This window comes from Lampris incognitus, chromosome 2, assembly GCF_029633865.1.
Source record: "Lampris incognitus isolate fLamInc1 chromosome 2, fLamInc1.hap2, whole genome shotgun sequence".
Classification (NCBI taxonomy): domain Eukaryota; kingdom Metazoa; phylum Chordata; class Actinopteri; order Lampriformes; family Lampridae; genus Lampris; species Lampris incognitus.
The window spans coordinates 12067393-12089601 of record NC_079212.1 but is presented as its reverse complement, the minus strand read 5'-3'; the positions used below and the strand labels follow the sequence as shown (position 1 = coordinate 12089601).

At 40.8% G+C, this 22209-nt stretch overlaps 1 protein-coding gene across 1 annotated transcript; it reads right to left on the bottom strand.

Moving 5' to 3' along the window:
• Positions 1–3408: 3408 nt before the first annotated feature.
• cs (citrate synthase) lies at positions 3409–20899 on the bottom strand. Its single transcript, XM_056272789.1, has 11 exons — positions 20743–20899; positions 12459–12506; positions 12057–12164; positions 11120–11185; positions 9738–9869; positions 7970–8158; positions 7572–7771; positions 5554–5683; positions 5249–5350; positions 4843–5052; positions 3409–4630 (listed from the first exon to the last, which is right to left on the bottom strand). Exons 1-11 carry the CDS (start codon positions 20791–20793, stop codon positions 4460–4462), a joined length of 1407 nt encoding a protein of 468 aa, XP_056128764.1. The 5' UTR covers positions 20794–20899; the 3' UTR covers positions 3409–4459.
• Between the last annotated feature and the right edge of the window lie 1310 nt (positions 20900–22209).

Here is a 22209-nt window from a genome sequence, read left to right as displayed (position 1 = left end):
CACCCCATTTGTTTCCAGATCATTTCAGGCTGTGTGGGACTACATTGACAGGGTTAGTGAATACAGTTTATGTAACCAAATCCCAGTGATGTAATTATAGAAAAAAACTACAATTTGATACAGAAAAAAAAATTCAGTTTGGATTATCTCAAAAAGAAGTTATCAAATTTTGGATTCGACATGATTAACTGGCCTTTTTATAAACAGGTTATAGTAATACATTTGATACTTATAAAATAAATGTCAAAGCATCACTGTAGATTTAATCGAAACATATCTGATATATATAAATAGGACCAACTATTTAACTTGCGATCCAGTCATTGATTGTAATTTGATGACATTACAGAGCTAAATCCAGTGACATGCTGTACTGTTAAGAATCTGTAATGCAAAAATCCAGCATTGTATAGGGATCGTTCCTAACCCTGCTTATGGCGCCACGGAGCTGTTTATGAACAACCAAACCAAAGCGTCAACCATACTGTTATGGTTACTTTTCTGCCATGTACATTCTCAGTAAATAATATACACCATGGGCTGTAGAATAAAACATTGTCCATTTTCCTGGTTCCTCGTTTCATTTCTTTGACAATTTTAAGTTATGTTTATTCTGTTGTGAGATGTATTTCTATGTGATGCATGAATGTAACTAAAGGAAAGGATGAATGTTTTTTGTTCTTTTTGCTATTTCATATTGCATTGTTAGGGTGTCTGCATTTCATATCCTTGTAGCCCATGTCTTTTCTTTTGACAAGAGGCTTTAACAGAAAATCTGACATTTTCATAGGTGGGTGATGTGCAATAAGGTCTTAACAGGTCATTATCAAAAATAATTTTAAATATCTCCCTCATAATAGCTGTTTCATATTCTAATATCACACTTCCAACAAAATACAGCTTGTACAGAATAAATGTATGCCCGGTTTTGGCCGCTAATAGTGTGGTTATTCTTTCCCCATTTAGTCAGACAATCAGAAATGAAGGAAACCGTGCATGTACAATGTGTTAAAAACGGAAGTGGGGTTTAAGTGTAACTAGAAAAAAAAGATTCTAAACTGCACCAAAAGTCAGAGGAAATGCATGTGATTATTTAAAGTGCACAGATCAGTGGTCACATATGTTGTTGGTTTGCAGGTATTCCAATCAAACAGCTGATTTTGCTAAAAAGCATATGTGCAGTGAAAGAGGGGCTTATTCAGCTGATGCAGATGACAGGAGAACTTGCACACACACACCTAACAGGTGACCACTATCAGTCTTATTTAAAAGGAGGTGCAAACTTGTGAACCATATTCTGAAATACACAAGGGTGCTGTGAGGTTTGGCTGAGACCTTCATCTGTCACAGCAGCTATGTACATTTTAAGAACATCTTCAGAGAGTAGTGCCTCGGCTCGTGCACAAAGCATTCCCTTGGTAATACTGTAGTAATGATGCTGGGGTACATTTTCGGACTGGCAGCATGACACTACAGACCCAAGTAGGGTAATAAAAATCAGGTCATACAAATCCAGTGCTTGAATCACACTGTGGTGCAATCGCTTGTTTCGTCAAGCATATTAGAGTAAGAAATTTTAAGCTTAACGAATTAGGAAAACGTTTTAACAAGGTTTTAAACTGCAAGAGTTGGAGGAACTACTTGTTGAACGTCTACTTTTGTTCCATGGCCTGAGACAACTTCGCGTCTCCCTGTGCCGTCAGCCATGCGGTAAATGTGTCAAAGGAAAGAACATGTAGGTGAGTGCCTACATGAATGGGACTGTTATGTGGACAGCGACACAAAATGGGACACGGTCCTTTGCAAGGGTAGCTGACACAAGAAACCAGAGAGGGGAGATGGTATTTGGGCCAGTTATTTTTAACGATGCATGGGAGAGGGGGGGGTACTTGGGACTATCTCCTCGTCTTGTCAATCGCCTTTATTACCTTTTAACTCAGCCTCCATCAAACTCCAGCAGTCAGCAAGAGATGCATGACTGGGCTCAAGGCTAAATAAAAAGCACAACCTGAAGTAGGGTGTATTTTACTTTTTGAAATGCAGCCATTTCAGTCCGGGCACCTCACTACACGCCATCACTGTGTTCCAAGGTTGCAACTATGACTTTGGTGTGCAGGAAATGAGAAAATATTCATGCTTTGATCTCCCCATTCTTTTATTATCTTGTGTCCAAACAAACTAGGTTATCTTCTCAATGGCGCTTATAATGAGGGTTTGCATCTGTATTAAGAAAAATACACTTTTCAACTTGCAAACTTACCTTACTAACATGACTGCTTGTTATAAGAGCCATAGAAGAAGCAGAACAGAGGGGGCTAACTGGGTGGACAAGGCACTGCTTCAGCTATGCAAAGGTTCAAGTCCATAACTGTAACTGAGAAATGCCATTTTACTACAACACAGGCACCTATGAAAAGAACAGACCAGTACTTCTAACGTCTGTTGCATGAAGAACATGAGCCAACAATCTGTTAATAAAAACGTTTATTTTTCCTTTTTTAAGTTTTCCCATATTTGCTCTGTTAAGCACTTATTGCCCATTTGACCCGTTCAGCCCCATCCCAACTGTATTCTGATGAATTCAGCTGCAGTGAATCCTCCCAGATCTCACAAAACCTTCGTGCTCCTCTACGATCAAAATAACCAGATATCTTAAGACAGCAACCACATGGAATACTACACTAATAAGAACACAAACCTATTAAAAGCCGAGGAAAGGTGGAAGAAAGGCGGCAAGATTCAATAGTAATTGAGCAAATTACTAACACTGAAAAAAATGTGTTACTTCAGGATGAGAGATCCAGCTTTAAGTACACAAAAAATGGAGTGTTGACAAGCCCAAGAAAAACAGGTGAGGCTGCTACAGACACCGAGACCTAAGAGCAAGCTTGAAACATTCAAAACCGACACCTGCAAAGCAGCATCAGCTAAGCCCATAGAACTAGGCGTGAATTACTGTATATACAAGATAGCTGCAGTTTGCGTTTTGTTCGTCAATAATTTTCAAATGGCAGAACAAGTCACATTTTACTAGCGGCGTGTGTGTGATTGGAATTTACACAGATGTTGGTAGACTATGTTAGTATTGTGGTTATACAAGCAACAGGGTTGCGTAGAGCTCATACATTCAAGCTATACATATATATATATACCTATGTACATAAAGTATAAATAAAACCACAAAATCAGAACCCATCAAATATTATAGTTTTATACATATCAAACACCAAAAACCTCCATAAAAAAGGACACTAAATCAACCCTGGGGTTCTACCGCTATGAATTAGGGAAATCCAAATCCAATCTCGCAAGTGCTCAGTTTGGAGTAGTAGCTGATGATGACTAACGCGCTCTCCTCTGGGGATTAAGTGACAACCACACCCAAATAAAACAGGACTTCGACAAATATCAAGATCCCCCCATTGACTGACCATCTTTATTCAAGCTTGCTCTTAAGCATTTACTGTAAGCAAATTACAACATCCTTCACTCAATCCCTTTAGCAATCTGGTACTGCGAACAGTTGTTTTTTCAAGTTCTCTAGACTACTATTCATAGCACTCTGTGAGCACAATACCCATTGGAAATATGAAAACATATTCAATGACATTAAGGGACTATATCTATTGTTTCAACAAGGTAGTTATTTTGATCATAGAGGTAATAGAGGTCTACTGGGGGGGGGAAACCAGACACCAAAGTCGGAGAGAAAGGGGAGACCAAAGATTTAAAGGGGCAGTATCTTTTAACTGATTTCCATATTTAAGATCGTACACATTAAGAGCTTGCTATTTTTACTGGAAAGGACCTTTTACCTAAACTGGAGTGTTCGTACTGGGAGTGGAATCTATGGATAAGATGGGTTAGATGGTAACTAGAGACATTGCATAGATGAAACTATGGGCAATAGTTGTCAGCGGGGGGAAAAGCGCTTGGCAACTTCTTCTAAGACAAATCACAGCATACGTCAATAGTAGTAGAAACTTTGTCAGATTATCAACTAGTTAGTCTTGTTTTTGTAGCGGATAAAACTGATGAGTAAATCCCACCCAACATTCCCTTTTCATGCCATCGCCTCATTCAATTTGTAGTTTTGGTCCAGTGCTCGTAGATAGACAGGGCACAGTACCAACATCACAGAGAAATATCTTCGTGACGGTACCAGACTTGTGGTGCTACGTGGTTTCAGCCTATGAGGAACAAAGGGTGTACGCGGTTGCCTTTTAGCATCTTCCAAATACAGAGGCATGGTGGAAAAACTTCCCTGTGTTTAACTAACAAACTTTAACAGAAACAGTGGGAAGATTTAGAAGGCCCTTTTTTGTAAAATGACTTTAAAAGCATACTGTCTCTTTGAATCCCATTTCCCTAGGTTTGGGAAGGACAAGGGTCAACCTATATCTGACATATTTTCTTCTCCTTCCCCTTTATACCACCCCCCCCACTCCCATCAACTTGTTCAGCCTGACTTGGTCCCCACCAGTGCCATAAGTCCATCTGTGCTCATGGACTTGGGGCGCTCCAAGGGGAAGCCCAGGGCTCTGCTCCACACCAGTTGGGCCAGCACACCCAGGGCTCGAGATACACCAAACAGCACAGTGTAGTAATTCATCTCAGTCATTCCATAGTACTGCGCACACAAGGAGAGAGAGAGAGCGAGAGAGTCTCAGGTCAAGCAAGATATGACAATCTACACCTGGTTGCTTAATTAAACATTTTCAGCTACAAGTTTTAATGCAAGAAAGGATTTTAGATAATAAAAGCTGTTGTAATATATGTACTAACCCCCACCCCGACTCTTTGAAAAAAAAAACACACACCACTGTCGCCCCTTTCTCTTACTTGCAGCAGTACACCACTGTGAGCATCCACATTGGGCCAAGGGTTCTTGGCCTTGCCCTGCTCCAGCAGCACATTGGGCACAATCTTATAAAGTTGGGCAACCATCTTGAACATTGGGTCGTTGGGCAGGTGCTTCAGGGCAAACTCACGCTGACAGGTGTAACGTGGGTCAGTCTTCCTCAGGACAGCATGGCCATAGCCTGGCACCACCTGCAGATGGGTCAAATCCCACGTCACACAAATGTTTCAGCCCATACATAGAAAGAATTAAGTGGCAATGCATTTTTTTTAACCCAGACTGAGGGTAGGAGACCTCCTGAGTTTCTAGGTTATTCCTGAAATCTCTCAAAGGGAATTCTAAAATGTATTCATGGTGAACGTGCAATGAGATGTTAAGTAGCCTTACCCTGCCAGACTTGAGTGTGTTCCAGATGTAATCCCTCATCTTCTCATCAGACACTTCCCCACCCAAATCCTTCTGAAGTGCTGTCAACCAGACCAACACCTCCTGTAGGATGCATGAAGAAATACACATCATTATGGAGCCCTCATTCCAAATTTACAATGGCAGCTGACATGACCATTATCGCACATAATTCCACCTTTCTCCCTGTGCTACTTTTCAGCACCAGAAAACACCAAAGCAGCTGGGGCCTTGTAACAGAAGGTAGCACAATTAGTCTCATTTGTTGAGACACACTCAGAACAAACCTGATTGGCCAGGCCATGCAGAGGACCAGCCAGGCCATTCATGGCTGCACTAAAGGATAGATAGGGGTCAGAGAGGGCACTTCCAACCAGGTGACTGGTATGGGCACTGACATTGCCTCCCTCATGGTCACTGAAAAAGGAAGAGGACAAATTAATCCAAGGCATCTCTTAAAACAATAGTTCTAATTGGTCATTCTGAAAATAAAAGACACTATTTGCAGAGCTGCCTGATGAGGAATTTTTAAATTGTGTTTTAACATCATATTTAAGACACTAGGGGGCAGTCAATCAATTGCGCATTGCAATCCTATGAGTCACTGAAAAGGGAGAGGGGCAGGGCTTGCAGCCGAATGCTGCAACCTACTTTTGTGTCTGAAGGGTGCATATGTGCACTGAAAGCACGATTTAGCAGCAATGTGGTCAGACACCAACGTTACAGTCTTTTATGCCACATGAAGGTGGTGCTAATGAGGCTTTTGGGTAGAGTAATGAATTCAGTTTCTTGTGGTTTTTCTTTTTCATCTCTCCTGCATTAACAGGACAATCACTCCAGAAGAACTTGTCCCTTTAAAGTGAATTGATATCACATTCCAACTGGGGGAATCTGACAAAATTATGACTTTTGGTAACAATAAGCCCTAGAGAGGGAAGAGTATAGATCCCCATAGGAAGCAGAGATGCACCAATCGCAATTTTCTTGGCCGATTCTGATTTTTAAAAGTCTGACTTGCCGATTAAGATTTTGGCCAATTCTGATCCCCCCCCCAAAGACCTATAACTGACCGCATACAAACATTTTTGTAACTTTTCTATATTGGAAATTTTAATTCTATGTTCATATAGAATTAAAATCACTGACTAATACATAACTTATACATTTTCTCCAAAACTGCACCAGGTTATAAGACCTTCTCTCACAGCAAGAAGGTCCTGGGTTTGAATCACAGGCCATCCCAGGTCCTTTCTGTGTGAAGTCTAAATGTTCTCCCCATCTGCGAGGGTTTCCTCCAGGTGCTCCTTTATCCTCCCACCATCAAAGACACGCATGTTGGGGTTAATACTCCTGTCTGCGCCCCTGACCGAGGCATGGCAAGAAGAACTGGATTTGGTCCCCGGGTGCTGCACGGTGGCTGCCCACTGCTCCTAGCTTCACAGCTGCCCACTCCTTCTAGTGTGTGAGTTGGGATCGGTTAAATGCAGAGGATGCATTTCTCCACGGGGATTAATAAAGTACATCTATCTATCTTCTTCTTCTTCCAGCTTGTTCCCTGTTTTTCAGGGGTCACCACAGTGGATTGTAGTTTTCATCGGTACCCTGTGAGGGCACAGTACCAATGGCAGCTGTTCTTAACCCGGGCCTCAGCCAATCTTGTATGGAGCCTCGACTGATCCGGTATGGTCTTGTATGATTTGGCAAAATTTTATGCCAGATGCCCTTCCTGACACAACCATTAACCCTATGGACGAGGGCACAGATAAAGTGCTGGATCTATCTATCTATAAATCTCAAAATAAAGTGCTCCAGGTTACTGGACAGAGCTTTTTTGTGTAAATAAAATCCAACTGAAAATGAGTTGGTAAACAATGGTTTTCAATGACATGTTTAAGCGTGTGTGTGGCTGTGACGTTGCCATCTGTGCCGATGTGTGCACGACGTGAAAAATTGTGCGGCACATGGCGAAGTCAAGACCCACCCTACTCTGCCTCCGATTGGCTAGTAATCGTTGTCTTCATTGGATGGGTTGGTTAGATTTAGGCATGAGGAGTGAGATTGGTTAGGCCTAGGGTAGTAAGCCAATCAGAGGGAGAGTAGGAAAGGTCATGCCTTCGTCATCCTAGGAAAATAAACATCGCACACAGAATCGAATATATCTGAGACTGACTGTCCGGTCACCAATCACGGCCAATCAAGCTGAAAATCGGCCAATTCCGGTCACCGGCCGCTCGATCGATGCATCTCTACAGGTAATTGTTGACAAACTTATTTCAAATTGAAAATTTCCTGTGTCAAGCTGTACCTGTGGATGGTGAGGTAGAGCCTCATGAGCTCAGTAAACTGGGTATCACTGTAGCCCAGCATATTGGTGAAGTTGTGAGACCAGTCCAGGTTGGAGTCAATAGCTCCAATGCTGCTGCCCTCACGATACAAGTTGCGGTAGATCTTGGCAGCAACACAGGGCAGCTTGGCAATCAAGTCCATTGAGTCTTCATAGACAAACTAAGAGATACACAAGGTTGGGCAATGTTTTGTGATCGTGTTTGCAAACTTAATCCATCATATAATTAGGCAAGTTCTCACAGCACAACAGTGAGTAGGAACAACAAGCATGAAGAAGTAGACACATCAGCACATGACTAGAGGAGGATACATAAAAAAAAACATGGGATGGGTTTTCTGTGTGTAGGTGTCACTCACCTCCCAGTACTTGGACTTGTGAACACCCTCAGAATAAGCTCGTGCAAAGCTGCTCTCGCTATTCAGGGCCGTGATGGCAGCACTGAACTGAGACATGGGGTGCAGGTTTGTGGGGAAATTGTCCAACATGGTGACAACATGAGAGGGGAGAGCTGCTCTTTTGGCCCATTCTTTGGAAAGCCAGTTCACCTGGAGAACAGGAACACAGAGAACATGAAATATTTGTTTTTCCTTCCATTTGCTTTCAAACTCATGTTGACATTGGGAAATGGCAGCCATTATTTATCACAAAGACAGAACTTAGAGCCCTGTCTATCAAAGCCACAAAAAAAAAGAAGGCCTGAATGTAGGAAGAAAAAAATTACACACTAGTGTTACCAGTAAATCCCCATATTAGTGGACAGAATTTCATGGACTGAGTCATACATAATCCATGTAATATTCCACAGTTCTTGCGGATAAATCATTCAACATTTTCAGATGATTAAGTGATGGTTAAGTCTTCTTGAAGGGGAGGAGGAATAACATGGACCTGAGGTCGATGATTTTGTAATCTTGGTGTGACGAGTCCTTTCTCCACTTAAATTTGTCTAAAACTAAAGACATGATAATCAGCTTTAGAAAGACTCCCCCTAGTCCTGTACCAACCAGCATTAAAGGTGCTGACATTGAGCTCGACAACAAACTGTGTTTTGAAACTCATGTTGCTTCTACATCAAAAAAGGTCCAACAAAGAGGAAAATGCATACATTTAATGTCTCCTCCCAGATCATGACTCTGTATTGCTTGGTTTGGTAATTTGACTCTGGCCAATAAAAAAACGGCTTGATAGACTCATCAAATGGGCTAGTAAGATTTCAGGGGGAAGTCAAGCCCATCTTACTGACCTTTATAACAGGAAGGTGTTCAGAAAGGTTACTTCTGTCACCCCCTTCAGCCAGAGTTTGAGCTGTTACCCTCACGTCGTCAGTTGAGGACGCCCTGTATTAGGACTAAGAGATACAAGGCTTCCTTTGTCCCCACTGCCATTCAATTGTTAAATGGTAGATAGTACTCATCTGTTGTCTGCAGATCGCTTGTTTCCTTGGTCTGTATATTTGAACTACTTTGGTTCTCCTTGCCCGCTATGTCTTGTTGTCAATTCTGCCTTGGTATGTTTTGTTTTTGTGTGAGAGTTTTACTATTCTGGCTGCAAACTCATTTTCCTGTAGGGACAATAAAGACACTTTGACAACTTAAAGGGAAATTTCTCTGATGGTTTTATGTGTATGCAATCAGTACTGATGGGTGATGTAGTCAACTGAAGCAATATAATGCTCAGTGTACAATGCTGACGGAGATATCGGTGTTTTCCTGCTCACTGACTCTTTCCCTTTGCACCTTCATGTACCAGAAAACATTACGTGCAAGTTTCGGTATCGTCATCCCTAGTGTTGTGGGATGTCATTTCCACCACTGGAAACGTAGCATAGCCGAGAGAATGAGTGTGTGTTTTTTGAACAGCGTGTTTAGAGCAGATTAGGAACCCTACAAGCCTGTATGTTTTTCCAGGGAGGGGGAAGGGAAACAGAAAAAAAAACTCAGTTTCACTGCCACTCCAAAGACACAGAAACAATCGGGAACAATTGCAGGTGTTATTCATGTGCTGTCCCTGACGCAGACAGACAGTGGTGAGGCTAAGAACTGGTGAATTTTCCGTTCAATACTGCTTAACACCTTTGAATGTCTTAATCACCCTTGGAGGTCCAGCCCCTGTACATTCACTCACCTGCTCCTCAGTGGGCACCTGTCCTGTAACCAGCAGCCAGAAGAGACCTTCAGGCAGTGGCTCCTGACCTCCTGGGGCCTTGGGAAGCAACTGCTGACACTCGGGAATGCTGTAGCCCCGGAAACGGATACCCTGTACACCACATCAGAGGGAAAGATGCAAAACGGTGTTAGGGTTAGGCAAACACAACCTATATAGTCAGGTTAAAAAGAGTTTTGTCTTAATATGGTGGGGTGACAAGTGCATTAGCAGTGATGTAAATAGATACGCGTCCTGCGTCTGACACGTTAAAATCCGAAAGGATGAAGTAAACTCGCTATCACGCCCTATTTTTTGCCTGATAATGCTACATTGTGAACAACAAATATGTGTTGAAATCATAGAAAAATGAAAGAAACCTCGCCACAGGTCACCATTTTCTAACAGTCTGCACAAATGCGCATCGAACTTGCACAGGGGAGATCCCATGTTCAATCATAATGACATATTATTTTAGCTGCAACAAGCTCGCCGCAGATTATATTTCAACAATCAAGGCTGCAAACTTGGTATTGGTAAATAAACTCACGTGGCCACTGTCACTCATGTCGATGATGACTGATGATCTAAGGCTTAATGCAGTGCATTATAATTCATTTTGGTGAGGCAGACACCATCTTTTTTTTTAGTTGAACAGTGTTTTGTTCATACGTGTTATACTCAACTCTTATTTGATAATTGATTTTGGTGCTATTATGTTTCCACAGACACCATTTTGTTTCTTTGAATTTTGTAGTATATCCCTGATGATGTAACATTGTTTTGTTAATATTTTCAGATTTGGGATTTTAATTGTTTAATTTTCAGATACATTTTCAAAACATACATGAATATAACATCAAACACGAGTTTAACACTACAATTTGTCAGATTTTAAAAAAAAAATTTTTTTTTAATTTTTTACTGCAGACAGAAATGGAAGAAATGGAAACGGATGATCCGCTGTGGCGACCCCTAACGGGAGCAGCCGAAAGTAGTAGTAGTTTTTACAGCAGACCCACTCAAATGACCACCTGTGTGTCCCCAGGGACTCACTACATTGAAAACCTATTTACATACCTGCATTAGGACAATGTAGACGGGCTGTCACAGAGCATCCTAACTCTACCAATAAATTTGCCTGGCAGGATGGCTCGTTCTGGCCAAGTGTCATCAATATTCAAAGCTATTGCTCTTTATCTTGAGTAAGGAAACAGAAATTCATGTGAATGCAATCTAGCTAAGGGCCTTTATTCTTAATCTAGATAAGGGCTTATCTAAAATTGGCACAGAAGAGTTAGGAATATAAATCATTATGCAATAAAGTCCTCATCAGTCTTATGTTTGACCTTTAGAATACACACCTCATCAGGATCCAACACAGATGTCTCGTACACCAGACCCTTCATTCCCCTCATACCGCCATAAACCTGGATACGAAAATGAGCGAAAACACATGCACAAATTACATTCCCAATAAAAATAATTTTCATTCACAAAGTTGTATTTTTATATATTATAATAAAAGTGGCATATTGTAGTCTATTTAAGTGTTATTGCATAAGTGAGTAATTACCCTTGGTTACAAAATATTATTGAAATTTAACAGTTGCCAGGCTTGGCTATCAATAGCCATTTACTTTTCCAATGACAGAAAATACACTCATTTGTGATAACTTAAGAGCACCTGTATGATTACACTCAAGAATAACTGCTGAAAAGAGTTACAGCTGTTCATTGCGGAATCACTGTTTCAAAGTAAATCATGAAGTAGACCTACTGACCCACATGACTCATCTAAAATCGCCATTTTAACTAAAATGAGGTCGGGGTGAAGTGAATGATAAACAGATCAGGATGACAATGCAGCTGCAGTGGTGTGTATGTGTGTGTGTGTGTGTGTGTGTGTATATAAGAGTTGTGTTAGGTTGAAAGGGCACTGTAAGGTAAATGTTTCAGTAACTCAGCTAATAATGTCTGTCCTGGTAAAACATGGAGCAGCGTCATCTGTGACCACTATCTGAGAGGAGAAGTACCTGACACAATAAATACAGCTAGAAAGGTCCAGATGGATTAAGTGAAAGAACGGCTTTGTCTAATCTTCATCTTGGCTGTCATGGATTAGACCAATGGTTTCACTGAACAGGACTTCTCAGAATTCAGCATAAAGCAAGACTTTCCAACTTAAAACTCGACAACTCACTTAATTCATATCCTTTATTGCTGGACCACTAATTCCCAACATCCATAAATCCATCCATATTTAGTGATTACAACAGACAGGGCTAAAGAGTAACTCACCATATCAACAGTAATCTGGCCGATGTTAGTTTTGCCATACTGCTGTTTGAAGTTCTTGATCCTGTTCTGTTCTTTGGGAATAAGATCTGCCAGAACATCCCTCAGATTCTGCAAAAATAAATAAATAAATAGACCAGTGATACTTATGTTCAGGCCGCTATTGTTAAAACACAGAATCATCCATCTCATCTGATGTAGGGTCAATTTAACAGGCCTTATATTCATTACACATCTATCTTAACAGTAATTTATTTGAAGAAAAGCTAAAAAAAAAAAACCTCAGCATGTTGCATTTCTACCCAATAGCAGTATTGTCTGGATTGTTCAGATTATTAATAGTTACACAATTAAAGTCAAAACAGAAGTGCATTGAAACAACCTTGAAACAGACTGAGAACTCACTGTTGATGTGCTGGCATGTCTGGCAGCCACAAGGACATAGGTGGCGTTCTGAGTGGGGAATGAAAAAACAAAAAAACAAACATAAGGAAGAGAAAAAAAAAATCCAAAATCAAGCAGAACTGCAACTCTCTTAACTATTGCAGCTGACAAGAAAGCCCCTCAAAACTGTACTTGAGACAACCTTTCAGGGCTCACGACTCATGTTATCATTTTCTAAAAATGGCCTTCATCTAGATAAGCGGCACTGTTAGCCTTCGGCAAACTTGATTACGCAACAGTTGGGCTAGTGAGCGCCATAAGAATTCAGACAAGACACTTGTGAAGTAACACACTGATGTTTCTATGCACATCATTGCATCAACTTCAATAAATTTTGGACGACAACGGACCGCACTCCAATACCTCATTAAAAAAAAAAAAAAAAAAAAACACAGATTAAAGGGTAAGTAAACACTCATTTTAATCCTGTCTTGATCCACTCACATTTTGCCAAAATTGGAAAAAGGGGTGGAAATAAGAGTGAAGTGAGGGTGGGGGAGCTGAAGGTGACTGTATTTTAACTGTCGTTTAAGTAGGCTTCACATACAAACAGGTGTGGCAGTTCAAACTGCTATGGCAACTCCTTTATATTGTTAACTGGCTTATGAGTCAAACAGTGGCCCCCCCCTTCTACAAATTACCCAAAAAAATTCAAACTTTTTTACAAAAAGACCTATCCTGTAGTCATTTCACATTAAAATGCCAGAAATCCATTCATTATCCAAACCGCTTATCCTGCTGTCAGGGTCATGGGGATGCTGGAGCCTATTCCAGCAGTCATTGGGCGGCAGGCAGGGAGACGCCCTAAAATGCCAGAAAGATTTATGTAATTGTGTCGGTAAAAGATATAAACAACTGACTAAGTGGTGATCTGTAAAACCAACTGGAAATATGTTGCTCCCGACTAACGTGATGTTAGGGTGTCTGGTGATGTACACCCTGTCTAGCCTGACAGCACGGACCCTATGCACTGACACCTTTGCTCACATGTACCGTCTATGTGTACTGTCTGGTGTTTGAATTTTTTTGTTCTCCAAGCACCAATTAAATCAAGTTGTGACAATAACCTGGACAAGTTACTATATCATCTACGACCGTTATCTTTCTCCGAATTACTATTTCAGGAGACTCCAGGTTTACATTTTGTGGTGTTTCACTTGTTTCCCCGTGGCCATCACCTCGTTACTCCCCACGCCTCCTCACTACTCCCCCTTGCTTCAGCCCCAATTGGCGGTGTCCGCATCCTGCTCCCTATGCGGGCAAGCGTAGCGCTTGTGTCCCACATCCCCGCACTCAAAAAAATTCATACCACCTGAACTTATATATAGGCCATTTTGGCTATGGGCTCAAAATTGCATTATTACATATTTATGATTCACTAGACTTTGGAATCTGGATCGGTCGTGCATCTTTAATGTCAGTCCGATCCAATGATTGAATTATGTCAGTATCGGCACCCGATGCCAATACTGGATTAGACCCAACTCTAGTGTCATGCAGTCTTGTATTTTGTTAGCAAACAATTTTAACCACCCTAGGGAAAAACCAATACGTTTTCAGCTCAAAAATGTAAATATCAATTTATCTTTAACAGACAAGTGAAATCTATGTTGCAAGGACTTAGGACATACTGGATTTTTATTCAATAATAATTTTTACTGCTTGCAGGCTTGTGCCAATTGGCAATCGGGTCGTATATCGGCGACTGGTTTTTCCCACGCCAATATTAAGGCAACTTTAACCAACTTACTATTAGAACTAAGATGTTATAACAATAATCTCTGGAATCTGCACCCTACTGTGCATTAAGAGATGTTTCTGGTGGAGCAGCACGTCCGCCCGCTGAGCCCCATTAATCAGCACGAGTGACAAGTCAAGTCCAAGGATCTGACACCCTACATCTCTGTACTCAATACCCCCGCTCAGCAAAACTTTGCTCTGCGCTCCATAAGAGTAGTTAACATCATGGATATGATTTGGATTCTGATATCAAAGATAAGAATGATGTTAAATGGAACATGAAGCTGTGACATTGTTGCACCAAGCACATATACACAGACTTTTAAAAGTGAGCTGCTGTTTGAGCAGGAGACATTGCTATCAAATAGATTTTTTAATGTTTCTTCTTCTTCTGTCAGCTTATTCCCTGTTTCTCAGGGGTCAGCAGGTTTTAGTTTCCAACAGTACCCTGTGAGCAATGGCACACAATGCAAAATGGCTGAATTACCAATTTCAATTGCCAATAGCAATGCAATGGTAATGGATTTTTTTAATGTTTAAATATTTTAAATAAAATGTTCACACTCTTATTTATAAGAGTTTATTCACGTAACTTTAACTGTATTGCTTGCAGAGAGCTTAAAGGTTCAATTATTTCAAAGCGCCATCGGAGCTGAGCCGTGCTCAAGACGATTATTCAAAATCATTCAAATCTAACATCAATAATAATTTGAAAAATGCTAAACAAGAACAAATTTAATAAAAACTAAGAAATATACTACTACTACTACAAACCAGGTAAAACCCACAATATTCTCAAATACGAGATGTTACGTTTTTCTTTGACACTATGCCCAAGTTGTTCATGTTGCCATTTCACCGGGAACTGAATCGCCTATCGGCGATCCTGAGTAGCCACGATTGGACAATATGAAAACAGAAACGATCGCCCAACCCTACAGTGCAAACACTTCAAATGAAAGCCGCTAAAAAACAAAGAACATCTACAGATTCTGGGGCAGAGTGGCTTGTTTGATCATTTGAACTCCTCTACTGAATACATAGAGTTTAAAGATGGCCATCACAGTACTCACTTATTTTCCTCAACAACTGTCTCTTTAGACTTAGGTCAGAAACTAACATTTAATGTTTAATCTAAAAAAAAAACAACAAAAAAAAACACTAACATTTGATTAAAAAAATGCATTTTATACCTCTAAGTCATCTGGTGGTGATCCTGCCCAATATCTGCGTTTATTCCTGTGTTTTCAAAGTTTGCTAACAGTATGTTTCTGCTGCCGCTAGCTTGTTCCACTTCATACCCCAAAAATGTTGACTGGACTGAGGTGTTGATTTGGGCACGTCACTACTGTAAATTAAACAAACCCTTCTTTGAGTCAATTGCTACACAATTTCAGCCTTACGGAATGAGGCCAAGATCTACCTGAAAAACCTATTCACAGGTGGATGCTGGCATTAAAGATTGCACTTTATATCCTTCTGACATCAGCCCACTCATCTCAGTGTATGCCAAAAGGGCAAATTTAAGAGTATGGAATATGCAGTATGGGGGCATAAATGTACTCGAACAGCAATTCATTAGCAAAATTGACCATTTACGTTAAATAAAGAGAAAACCACGATTCACTAGATCTCAAGAGAGAAGATCAAAATTTTCCCGTTCCAGTACTAAACAGTGTGTTAGCCTGCTTAGGCCTCTCATCTTTTATCAGGTTTTGACCACAGGCAGGATGGTGGCTCACTAGTGCTCAGAGGAAAAACGTATACAGATATGAACTATAAAGTTGTGTAAAAAACAAACTCCAGTACAGTTACCTGATGACTGGTGGAGGCAATCAGACCCACTTACAAAAGAACAAAATGCAAAAATCCTTCCTACCCATTTTACTTTCTGAATGGCATATATACATGCGCTATTACTCAAACTTTAAGGTTTGTCTTAGTCTTAGTGTCATGAATTCTTGCTGAGATGGATTCTAATGGCAAAACTGCTTCAATATAGGCTGCACTGCCTTCACCTGGATTTGCCTAGCCTATCCTCTGTTCTCGCCTGGCAGTCAGACTTTTGATAATTGGCATAATGTCTGATCCAGACTGTTCTTTAACGAGTTCAAGAGCCACCTACTTTGACCAGAAATTACCTTTTGAGTAACAATCAAAACGACCAACCACAGGCTGTTGCCTTGGCGTAACATTTAGAAACGGTCATTTCCAAAATGGTGCTACCAGGACAACAGAGCCACATACAATGGGAGTCTGATGTCAAAATCCCTCAAATCTAGCGCAAGTTCTTCGTTTTGGTTGCTGCTCTGGTTTTGTTGCAAGAAGTTTGTTCACCAGCAGACTGAACAAAACCAATGCACCCATGTAATCCATAAGTGCACAGACACTCTTGACTGAGTGCGCGTGTCACTGACCACACCTCAAGTTGCGGAACTGAGGTCTGGTCTTGCGAGACTAAGCCTTTCTGTTGCACGAAAAAAGGCATGTTTAGAAGTGCGCAGCTTTTTTTTTTTTATACATAAAAAAGCAGTGTTTTGAAATAAATAACTGTAGTTGCAGTACATTCATAGGAGTTGTTGTTATTCCAATAATTATTTCTATCTCGTGGACAAACTGGAATTAGTTCAACCACATCATAGTGGCAAAAGGCATGGACGGGCAATTTTGACAAATAAGCGAACAAGCGGTTTTGATCTTTCAATACAGGGTCTTGCTGTATATCAAATACATTAATCAAGTAGTAACATGTTTATTTCACGCTACACAGAAAATCCACTAATAGATGTAACATACCAATGTACTAGGGGGTTCTTTAGTTTCCGTTGCATTGGGATTTTACTTAAAATGTTATGCTAATTTTGCAATTGTACAATATTGACAAGACCCCCAAGCGCTAACCACCATAACCTTGAGCATACTGCAGATCCTACCTCAACCTTTAAGTGTGCAAACATCATAATCACAAATTGTATGACTCTGCATTTAATTAGAGAACAAACAACATGTCTGTATGCAGGTCCATTACAGGTATAAATGCTGTAATGCCTTAAATAGATATTAGATATTGATACAAAATAGAAACCATTCACATTATTAATGAGGGAGTATTAGATTCATGTTTCACATAAGGCATTGAATGTTGTTTGTCTTTCAATGATATTTTAATTCTTATGAATTTAAAATATTGTCATATGACCACACTTTTGCAGTCTAAATGAATGAAAACAAGAACCTCACCTAAAATGTCTTACAAAACGAGGTTTGAAATATTTGAAGGAGTATTATTTACAAAGTTTGGGTTGTTATTATACTTTACGTTACCAAACAATCCAGTGTGATGAAGCTCAGTTTGATTCTTAAAGTGATACTGACATCAAAATCTGAAAATTCCTATTGATAGGCTATGTTCCAAGTTGGAATGTGACCACGGAGAAATTCAGTGGCCAAAACAGCACGTCTGCGGCCACTCGAGAGAGATCTGTGATTGACTGTAGATGGTGCCCAATGACAAATTGTGCCGGTGGATACGTAGACACCAGTCAATTTGCATATAGGGTGTATCTGTAGCGAGATGCTATAAAACCCACGGAGAAGCCGTTCTTTCACCCCCTCCTGCTAGCTACTTGGCTCAAGTTTGTGCTATTTTGCTGAGACTTTATTATCGATCTTGCCATGATGTATTGCTATCTATCTATATATCTATATAGCTATCTATCTGTCTATTTATCTAAATATCTATCATCTATCTGTCTAACAGTTATTTGAATCACCAAATCCTCCTCCTCGAAACTCTAATCCTCGCAGAGGATCTCCCCTCTCGCTATCCAACATTTTTTGTAAATAACAAGTGACAGCAGTACCGAGCCCCACCCACCCAGGAAGACAGTAGCCAATAGCTTTGAATTCTTAAAACCACACCTATTTTCGGTTATGATTCAAACTCCCAATGTTAAGAAATGTGTTAAGAAAGGGTATGCCAGTCTCCCTTTCAATGATATTTTTGTATATGTAAACATATATTGTGATATATATTTATATTGTGTAAAATTCCCTGTGATTATCATGATAAAAGTATTTTCCATGTTGCCCAGCAATAGTTTCACAAAATAATTTCTCAAGAACATTGACTGTTACATTTGTGTCCAACTTCTAATCCTAAATTCCCTTTTTAACCAAAGCAATAATAAACATAGAAAATTAGGGATGACTCTCAAAACAATTCCTTTTTAGTGCAATAATGCACAACTTGCAATTATGGTAATCAGATCTTTGTAAATTGATGTAAAAGTTCATAATAAAAGCTGCCCTCACCGAGAATAATTTCAAACAGTACTTATCTGGAAATATACATGTTGCTTTTTGTATTCATGACACGCTGTGGGTTTTCCTCCCTGGTAAAAACTGTAGCTACAATGATCAGCTATATTTGAGGATACACCGGCCACTAAGCCTTAGAATTCTCACCTCATCCGGGACAACACGAGGACACCTACATCAAATAAAATAGCTACAGATGAGGTAACTAGGGTTAAGAAAGTGTCTGAATTTGCTGCCAGTAATCTTGGTTGCAAGCAGAGTTGGAGCAGTAAGCAGATGAGACTGCTACTGCCAGTTTTGATATGGATACCCCTATTAGAGTTTAAGCATTGTTAGTAGGAGAGAGAGGAGCTTTAGGGGCACAGAGACAGCTGGCCCCACTCCGACTTCGGGCAACCCATGCTGCACAACTGAGGGGAGTGCACTATGGTCTTAGTGGTTCACGACAGAAACAAAGGCATGATCTCACTTCCTCGTAGTTACACATTGCCTACACTCAGCTGAGAAGGATTATGTAACAGACCAAGGCCTTTAATGTAGAGCAGCAGTAACCAGTCCTTCCATGTGTCCACCTGTCTCAGGGCAAGATTACTCCATGGAGAAACTTAGGTCCTCTTTTTGACATAAAACACAGTGTGCAAATTGAAAAAAAAAAACAAGCTTAAGAAACAACTCAGATGGAGGCTGAAATAGTGTTGAAAATATGAGTAGGACCGTGACATGCCTCAAGAGCTATATCAGAAGTGGCATTATGGAAACCAAATATTATTTAATCAAACCTAAGAAAAGGAGGAGCCTTTTCAATAGTTCTTGGTGTAACATTTTTACACCAGTTTTTTCTAGTGCTAAAGAAGACATGTTTGACTGTCTAAACAAACCACATTCAACATAAACATATGGAAAGGAATGTCAGCTAGGCATTACTCTATGAAAGTTAAATGAACCTCAATCAGATGATGATTTTTTTTACGAAGTTTCACCTTTACAAAAATCCCTCATCATAAAAACCTTGTAACAAAGACAAATGATTGTCAGACCCTGCCGTGTTATGTAATAACTACTAAAGCCATCTCACTTATAAAGCTTCTGAACAAACAGATTACAGCTGATAACAGGGACTATGTTAGCAAGACTGTGAGCATGCTTCACTCCCTTAATTACAAACCTGATAACAAGAGAAGATACGACTTGGGTTCAAGAAAGCAGTGTCAACCATTGAGTTTAATATGTTGTCAGTCATTCACCCAAAAATCCACCATAGTGGGTGGCAAAGGTTGAGTCAATAAGTTTAAGAAGTCTAGACTGGGGGGGGGTCACTGGAGTAAGACAGTAGGTTACAATATACAGTCAGAGGGGACTGGCATCTTAGTAAATCACTAATTTGTACTATTTAAACAGGGTGTTTAGAGCATAATAAGTAAACCTAAGTACCACTTACTGGGCAATTAAAATACTGGTAGTACTATGGTAATGTAAGATGACAATGAGTTGTGTTGTTCCTTATATGGTATGGATTGGGTTTTTTTTTACACGTATATACAAACCAGCTTGTTTTTAAATAACATAATGAAAATGGTACTATTCCATTTGGGAGTTATGTGATGAAACGTTAGATAACATAACGAAATGTTCACGTGAAGGTCAAACGAGTTATAGAGAAAGACAGGCAAAAAAGTTGTTTTGCCTGGAGAATAATAGTTAAAAAATGAGATATAATGGTCCTCTAATAGTCAGTCATACCTAATGACATATGTTCAAGCTATAAGAAGCAGTAACGTCCAAGTAAGATTAACACTACTGAGAGGGACACGACTAGGCTCTCGTAGTGTCAGGCCAACACAAAGAGGCGAGGTTTCCCAAATGCTAATCTTAGCTAACTCGGGCACACTCGCAAGTGATTCAACTCAGGCGTTTTAAGTACAGGTATACAGTCACGAAGAAGGGGAAAGACAAGTTACTGTGAGATCATATCGATTCACGTAGGGTTTTTTTTCCTCCTCCATAAGAGCCCTTAATCAGCGAAGTCCGACAATGTGCTTGGCAGGGCTAAAGTTGGCTAGCTACCGAAAGTGAATCGGTTCGCCGATAGGATAACGTCGCTAGCCAGTCCAAGTTAGCTTAGACGCTAACGTCCCCCCCGCTTCTACTGTAAGAGTGGTAGCGGGTACATCTGGTGTCCTCTTACCTTTGAATTGAGGAGTTTAGGCGCTAGCCGGCTGACCGTCAGAAAGGACATGGTGGCTCTGCTGACAGGGTTTTCACTAATTCTCTAAAACTGAGGTACCCAGTGTACTGCGGAGCAGGTTGAAGGTGCCCCTCCGGTAGGCAGAAGGTTGAAGAGGGAGTCGGGCCCGCAAGTAGCCAGTTAGTGGATTGGACGGTGGGTGGGCGGGTCATAGTATCGTGAAGACATGTGATTAGCTTGGAGATAAAAGAGGTGTACGCTGATTGGACAGCACTCCTTTTTTTGGCCTCTGACGACAGCTTGAGATCAGGGTATGTTCAAGAAAACTTATCTGATTTCCAGCGTGACCTTAAACACCGACGGGAATCCTCAGATGGGAGCCGGACACCTCTTGACAATAATAATAATAATAATAATAATAATAATAATAATCGACAATAATAACCGACAAGAACGCTGTTCTACAACAGTGTTTAGTTGTCTGTACCGACGCAGAGCAGACGGATATGGCAACTGCGTTGTCAATCTATTCATTGTTCAGGTAGCAGGTAAAGGACACACTTTATCTATCAGGCTACTTAAAAGTTTAGAATGGCCTCTGCAAACGTTTTTGTTTTGTTGCGCCCGTGCCTACGCAACCATTTAATCCACTTGTCCACCAGTCACTTTTGAGTCTGCCTGACCCTTCCGCTCCATGGGCCTGGACATATTGTAGCGAATTCGGGGGGGGGGGGACAACGCAACCACAGGAACTGCCGCGGCCGGGAAGCGAACCCGTATCGCCCGCACCGCAGGAGACATCGCTAACCGCTAGACTAAAGGGTCAAACCCGCCAGCCAGCGGCCAGCGTGTCTACTTATCCATGCGCGTTACACTATATACGCCTACCTTTGAATGTGATGTACCAGGCTACCATATTACTCCCGACCACATTTTATATTGAGATGAATATACTGTATTATCCACTCCAAGTCGTATTTTCGGTTTGGATTTACGGGATATTTGTAGCACTATTTATTCACACATCTCACGTAAAATCTCTTGGGGTACCCGATCCAAATACACAAAATACCACGAATAACTTGAACTTACTGCTGATGCGCTGACATTTTGGGGTTTGTTTTGGTTTGTGTAACCGGTTATTTTCTTGCTCGGTGCGGGATTCGAGACGAGGTGTACTGCACCACAAGGCGACATCACTAACCGCTCGGCTAAAGGGTCAACGGGTCTTATTAGTAGTTTACATTTGTTTTTTCCCGCTTGTTAAGAATGCTGCAGAGATTTTATTGTTCATTTGCAGTTGTTTAAGTGAAATGTTACCTGACAGAACTGATTCATATTGTAACGTGCATGGATAAGTAGACACGCTGGCCGCTGGCCAGCGGATCTTACCCTTTAGTCGAGCGGTTAGCGATGTCCCCTGCGGTGCGGGCGACACGGGTTCGCGTCCCGGCCGCGGCGGTTCCT